Genomic DNA, 7,437 nt, shown 5'->3' with positions numbered 1-7,437 from the left:
AAATGATGTTCTGTTGACAGGGTGCCATTTTAAAACACAGCCAAATTAACAGGCTATAGTTGAATGATGTTCTATTGACAGGGTGCCATTTTAAAACACAGCCAAATTAACAGGCTATAGTTGAATGATGTTCTATTGACAGGGTGCCATTTTAAAACACAGCCAAATTAACAAGCTATAGTTGATGTTCTGTTGACAGGGTGCCATTTTAAAACACAGCCAAATTAACAGGCTATAGTTGAATGATGTTCTGTTGACAGGGTGCCATTTTAAAACACAGCCAAATTAACAAGCTATAGTTGAATGATGTTCTGTTGACTGGGTGCTATTTTAAAACACAGCCAAATTAACAGGCTATAGTTGATGTTCTGTTGACTGGGTGCAATTTTAAAACACAGCCAAATTAACAAGCTATAGTTGATGTTCTGTTGACTGGGTGCCATTTTAAAACACAGCCAAATTAACAGGCTATAGTTGAATGATGTTCTGTTGACATTCTACCTCCACTTACCAAGACGAAGAGCAGGTTTCCAACTGGCGTCGTCTTCTTCAGAATTACCCGAACCATCAACGTTCACCTCTTCTTCTTCTTCCTCCTCTTCCTCCTCCTCTTCTTCAGCTCTGGCCTTCAACCGAGGCGTTTGACTGGACGCCTTGCTGCCATGGCTTGTATCAGGACCCTGGGCCTCTATAGCTTTGGGGCTGGATTGGTCACCAGGATCCTACAATGAAAACACAAGTCATTCTTGGTTAACAGTCAGTAGTAACATAATGTTTGTTGTGGGGTTTCCCAGGGCAACGTCCAACCTCGGCCGCCTTTCTGTTCCTTGTCAAACAGGAAGTGGAGATATCGAGTGGCGGTTGGCTAAATCAAATCTAATGTATTTATAAAGCCCTTCGTACATCAGCTGATATCTCAAAGTGCTGTACAGAAACCCAACCTAAAACCCCAAATAGCAAACAATGCAGGTGTAGAAGCACGGTGGCTAGGAAAACCTCCCTAGAAAGGACTCCCTAAAACTCCCTATAAATCTATGCCTAACTTAAACCTAACCCCCACACCCATTCTCACCATTAACCCAAACCAATTCCATAAACTTCTAGATTTTAAAGTGGACACCCCCCCCCCCCCCCTCCCCCCCAAAAAAACAAAACCTGAAAGGGACAGCATCAGCTCACAGCAAACTAAAGCACATACCTTTCTGATGAGGGATGTAGGAGGACCACTTCCTCCACCGCCGTAGCGTGGGCCCGTGGGGATGGGTGGGGTTGGTTCCACTATAGGCTTCCCAGGGTGCATCTGCTGCATGTGTGACCGGATGCCTGCTCTGTACCTGTAGCTCTTGCCACACTCGTGGCACTGGTAGGGTTTCTCTCCAGAGTGGACTCTGAGATGCACCCGGAGGTCAAACTCTCTGGCGAAACTCTTCCCACACAGGAAGCAGAGATGGCTCCTCTCTCCGGTGTGGATCTTGAAGTGACAGGTCAGCTGGGATTGCTGTTTGAAACACTTGCCACACGCAGGGCATCGGTACGGCCTCTCTCCTCGGTGAGCGCTCTCGTGCTTCTTGAGCCCCTCCGCTGACAGGAAAGTCTTATCACACTGGGCGCAGTGGTAAGAAATCTTCCCACTGTGGATCTTCTGGTGAATCTTGATGTAACTCTTGCTGGAGAATCTCTTCCCACAGTGTGGACAGGGGTAAGGCTTCTCTGGTTTCTCATGGGAGTGGGCGATCATCAGGTGATCATCCAGAAGGCCTCTCTGAGAGAACTCTGCCCCGCAGAGAGGGCACTGCGGATTCGACTGGTTCTCCACAGTGTGAGTTCTCATGTGTACCTCTGGAGTTGATGGAGTTTGGCATTCCTCTCCTATTGGTTTAGCTGTGTGGTTGTCATGGTAGTGGTCCGGGACTCCTATTGGCTTAGCTGTGTGGTTGTCATGGTATTGGTCCGGGACTCCTATTGGCTTAGCTGTGTGGTTGTCATGGTAGTGGTCCGGGACTCCTATTGGCTTAGCTGTGTGGTTGTCATGGTATTGGTCTGGGACACCTATTGTAGGAAGCCTCTCCACGATGTCAGGCCAGAAACTGGGATTCCTGACTTCTCCTGTATGTGGGAAGATAGTTCATGTTAAGTCTAAACAGATAATGGCTGGGGTCAGGACAATACCAGTATCACCCTACTCAGATAATGGCTGGGGTCAGGACAATACCAGTATCACCCTACTCAGATAATCACTGGGGTCAGGAGAATACCAGTATCACCCTACTCAGATAATGACTGGGGTCAGGACAATACCAGTATCACCCTACTCAGATAATGACTGGGGTCAGGACAATACCAGTATCACCCTACTCAGATAATCACTGGGGTCAGGGCAATACCAGTATCACCCTACTCAGATAATCACTGGGGTCAGGGCAATACCAGTATCACCCTACTCAGATAATCACTGGGTCAGACAATACCAGTATCACCCTACTCAGATAATGACTGGGGTCAGGACAATACCAGTATCACCTACTCAGATAATCACTGGGGTCAGGGCAATACCAGTATCACCCCTACTCAGATAATCACTGGGGTCAGGACAATACCAGTATCACCCTACTCAGATAATGACTGGGGTCAGGACAATACCAGTATCACCCTACTCAGATAATCACTGGGGTCAGGACAATACCAGTATCACCCTACTCAGATAATGACTGGGGTCAGGACAATACCAGTATCACCCTACTCAGATAATCACTGGGGTCAGGAGAATACCAGTATCACCCTACTCAGATAATGACTAGGGTCAGGACAATACCAGTATCACCCTACTCAGATAATCACTGGGGTCAGGACAATACCAGTATCACCCTACTCAGATAATGACTGGGGTCAGGACAATACCAGTATCACCCTACTCAGATAATGACTGGGGTCAGGACAATACCAGTATCACCCTACTCAGAGATCACTGGGGTCAGGGCAATACCAGTATCACCCTACTCAGATAATCACTGGGGTCAGGACAATACCAGTATCACCCTACTCAGATAATGACTGGGGTCAGGACAATACCAGTATCACCCTACTCAGATAATCACTGGGGTCAGGGCAATACCAGTATCACCCTACTCAGATAATCACTGGGGTCAGGACAATACCAGTATCACCCTACTCAGATAATCACTGGGGTCAGGACAATACCAGTATCACCCTACTCAGATAATGATTGGGGTCAGGGCAATACCAGTATCACCCTACTCAGATAATCACTGGGGTCAGGACAATACCAGTATCACCCTACTCAGATAATCACTGGGGTCAGGACAATACCAGTATCACCCTACTCAGATAATCACTGGGGTCAGGACGATATTAATTATTCACACCTCTTTAATAACACCTTCTGCCTGACACCTCTTTAGTCACACCTTCTGCCTGACACCTCTTTAGTCACACCTTCTGTTTGACACCTCTTTAGTCACACCTTCTGCCTGATACCTCTTTAGTCACACCTTCTGCCTGACACCTCTTTAGTCACACCTTCTGTCTACACTGACACCTCTTTAGTCACACCTTCTGTTTGACACCTCTTTAGTCACACCTTCTGTCTACACTGACAACTCTTTAGTCACACCTTCTGCCTGACACCTCTTTAGTCACACCTTCTGTTTGACACCTCTTTAGTCACACCTTCTGCCTGACACCTCTTTCGTCACACCTTCTGCCTTACACCTCTTTTGTCACACCTTCTTCCTGACACCTCTTTTGTCACACCTTCTGCCTGACACCTCTTTCGTCACACATTCTGCCTGACACCTCTTTAGTCACACCTTCCGCCTGACACCTCTTTAGTCACACCTTCTGCCTGACACCTCTTTAGTCACACCTTCTGTCTACACTGACAACTCTTTAGTCACACCTTCTGCCTGACACCTCTTTAGTCACACCGTCTGCCTGACACCTCTTTAGTCACACCTTCTGTCTACACTGACAACTCTTTAGTCACACCTTCTGCCTGACACCTCTTTCGTCACACCTTCTGCCTGACACCTCTTTAGTCACACCTTCTGCCTGACATCTCTTTAGTCACACCTTCTGTCTACACTGACAACTCTTTAGTCACACCTTCTGCCTGACACCTCTTTAGTCACACCTTCTGTCTACACTGACACCTCGTTAGTCACACCTTCTGCCTGACACCTCTTTAGTCACACCTTCTGCCCACACTGACACCTCTTTAGTCACACCTTCTGCCTGACACATCTTTAGTCACACCTGTCTACACAGACACCTCTTTAGTCACACCTTCTGCCTGACACCTCTTTAGTCACACCATCTGTCTACACTGACACCTCTTTAGTCACACCTGTCTACACAGACACCTATTTAGTCACACCTTCTGCCTGACACCTATTTAGTCACACCTTCTACCCACACTGACACCTCTTTAGTCACACCTTCTGCCGGACACCTCTTTAGTCACACCTTCTACCCACACTGACACCTCTTTAGTCACACCTTCTACCTGACACCTCTTTAGTCACACCTTCTGCCTGACACCTCTTTAGTCACACCTTCTGCCTGACACCTCTTTAGTCACACCTTCTGCCTGACACCTCTTTAGTCACACCTTCTGCCTGACACCTCTTTAGTCACACCTTCTGCCTGACACCTCTTTAGTCACACCTTCTGCCTGACACCTCTTCTATTTAGTCACACCTAACTAAACTGAACTAAAAACCATTTATTGATGTGTAATATCTGACATTTTGTTTTTACAACCGTGACATTATTAGGATAAAATATCTAAAGCTTAAAGGGATACTTCAGGATTTTGGCAACGAGGTCTTTTATCTACTTCACCAGGCAGATGAACTTGTGGATCCCATTTTCTGTCTCTGTGTCCAGTATGAAGGAAGTTAACGGTTGTTGTGTGAGCCAATGCCAACTAACGTTAGCGTTACGCTAGTTAGCAATTATTCTTATTCTTAAATGTTCTACTTAACCTTTATTCTACTTGGCAAGTCAATTGTGTTGCCGCTCGACAGCAACTTCCTTCAAACTGCAAGCAGAAACATAAACATGGTATCCAAGAGTTTGGGGACGTAGATAAAGGGCCTCAATACCAAATCCCAAAGAATCCCTTTAAAGAGAACAAAGATATTTCCAGAGTTGGGTCACTGGGCAGATGTACGACTTCCCACCTTTTAAAGAGGACAAAGATATTTCCAGAGTTGGGTCACTGGTCAGATGTACGACTTCTCACCTTTGTGCACACTCTGGTGTATTTTCAGATTTCCTTTCTGAGCGAATCTCTTCCCGCACAGAGCACTGGAAAGGGTTTCTCTCCTGTGTGTATCCGCTCGTGCATCATCAGTTTATGTGCATCGGATGCTTCGTATCCACACGTTACGCAGCGGTGAACCTTCTTGGTTTTGAACATGGTCGCTCCATCAATATGAATGGTCTGGTGTAAGAGCATGTCAGAGACGCGGGAGAATCCTCTCCACATTTAAAGCAGCGGTGGGTCATCTTAGCTTTCTTCTGCTTCGGATTCTTTTCCTTCTTCGGTTTCTCTTTTTTCTTCGGTTGCTTTTGTTCTGGACTCTTCTTCCGTTTGGTCGCCCGCGTCTTCTCTTTCTCCTGGTGTTGTCGTTCCACCGCTCCTGGTGTTGAGGTAGTTCCCTCACTACCGTGGCAGGAATTAGGACTCATTCCTTGGGAGAAGGGGTTCAGTGGGTCAGTAGGGGCAGAGTCCCTCACTACCATGGCAGGAGGTAGGACTCACCAGTATGGGTAGAGTTCCCTCACTACCGTGGCAGGAGGTAGGACTCATCAGTATGGGTAGAGTTCCCTCACTACCGTGCAGGAGGTAGGACTCATCAGTATGGGTAGGTTCCCTCACTACCGTGGAAGGAGGTAGGACTCATTACACTACCGTGGCAGGAGGTAGGACTCATCAGTATGGGTAGAGTTCCCTAACTACCGTGGCAGGAGGTAAGACTCATTACACTACCGTGGCAGGAGGTGGGACTCATCAGTATGGGTAGAGTTCCTCACTACCGTGGCAGGAGGTAGGACTCATTAAACTACCGTGGCAGGAGGTAGGACTCATTACACTACCGTGGCAGGAGGTTGGACTCATCAGTAGGGGTAGAGTTCCTCACTACCGTGGCAGGAGGTAGGACTCATTACACTACCGTGGCAGGAGGTAGGACTCATTACACTACCGTGGCAGGAGGTAGGACTCATCAGTGTGGGTAGAGTCCCTCACTACCATGGCAGGAGTGTAGGACTCATCAGTATAGATAGAGTTCCCTCACTACCGTGGCAGGAGGTAGGACTCATCAGTAGGGGTAGAGTTCACTCACTACCGTGGCAGGAGGTAGGACTCATTACACTACCGTGGCAGGAGGTGGGACTCATTACACTACCGCAGGGAGGTAGGACTCATCAGTGTGGGTAGAGTTCCCTCACTACGTGGCAGGAGGTAGGACTCATCAGTATAGATAGAGTTCCTCACTACCGTGGCAGAGGTAGGACTCACATAATTACCGTGGCAGGAGGTAGGACTCATCAGTACAGGTAGAGTTCCCTCACTACCGTGGCAGGAGTTAGGACTCATTACACTACCGTGGCAGGAGGTAGGACTCATTACACTACCGTGGCAGGAGGTGGGACTCATCAGTATGTGTAGAGTTCCTCACTACCGTGGCAGGAGGTAGGACTCATTACACTACCGTGGCAGGAGGTGGGACTCACCAGTAGGGGTAGAGTTCCCTCACTACCGTGGCAGGAGGTAGGACTCATTACACTACCGTGGCAGGAGGTAGACTCTACCAGTAGGGGTAGAGTTCCCTCACTACCGTGGCAGGAGGTAGGACTCATTACACTACCGTGGCAGGAGGTAGGACTCACCAGTAGGGGTAGAGTTCCCTCACTACCGTGGCAGGAGGTAGGACTCATCAGTATGGGTAGGTTCCCTCACTACCGTGGCAGGAGGTAGGGCTCATTACACTACTGTGGCAGGAGGTAGGACTCATTACACTACCGTGGCAGGAGGTAGGACTCATCTGTAGGGGTAGAGTTCCCTCACTACCGTGGCAGGAGGTAGGGGACTCATTACACTACCGTGGCAGGAGGTAGGACTCATTACACTACCGTGGCAGGAGGTAGGACTCATTACACTACCGTGGCAGGAGGTAGGACTCATCAGTAGGGGTAGAGTTCCCTCACTACCGTGGCAGGAGGTAGGACTCATCAGTAGGGGTAGAGTTCCCTCACTACCGTGGCAGGAGGTAGGACTCACCAGTAGGGGTAGAGTTCCCTCACTACCGTGGCAGGAGGTAGGACTCATCAGTAGGGGTAGAGTTCCCTCACTACCGTGGCAGGAGGTAGGACTCATTACACTACCGTGGCAGGAGGTAGGACTCACCAGTA

General features: G+C 48.5%; 1 protein-coding gene across 1 annotated transcript; it reads right to left on the bottom strand.

The window, feature by feature from the left end:
* Nucleotides 1-511: 511 nt before the first annotated feature.
* Nucleotides 512-5,766, bottom strand: LOC135529506 (zinc finger protein ZFP2-like; the record flags this gene model as incomplete). The annotated part of the gene is made up of 4 exons (XM_064958198.1): nt 5,411-5,766; nt 5,264-5,346; nt 1,199-2,106; nt 512-722 (listed from the first exon to the last, which is right to left on the bottom strand). Coding segments are annotated over exons 1-4 (1,558 nt in total), but the record flags the coding sequence as incomplete, so codon positions are not given.
* Between the last annotated feature and the right edge of the window lie 1,671 nt (nt 5,767-7,437).

Source organism: Oncorhynchus masou, unplaced genomic scaffold, assembly GCF_036934945.1.
Source record: "Oncorhynchus masou masou isolate Uvic2021 unplaced genomic scaffold, UVic_Omas_1.1 unplaced_scaffold_11707, whole genome shotgun sequence".
In the NCBI taxonomy this organism is placed as follows: domain Eukaryota; kingdom Metazoa; phylum Chordata; class Actinopteri; order Salmoniformes; family Salmonidae; genus Oncorhynchus; species Oncorhynchus masou.
Note: the sequence above shows the minus strand (reverse complement) of the source record. Positions and strands in the feature narration are given on the sequence as shown.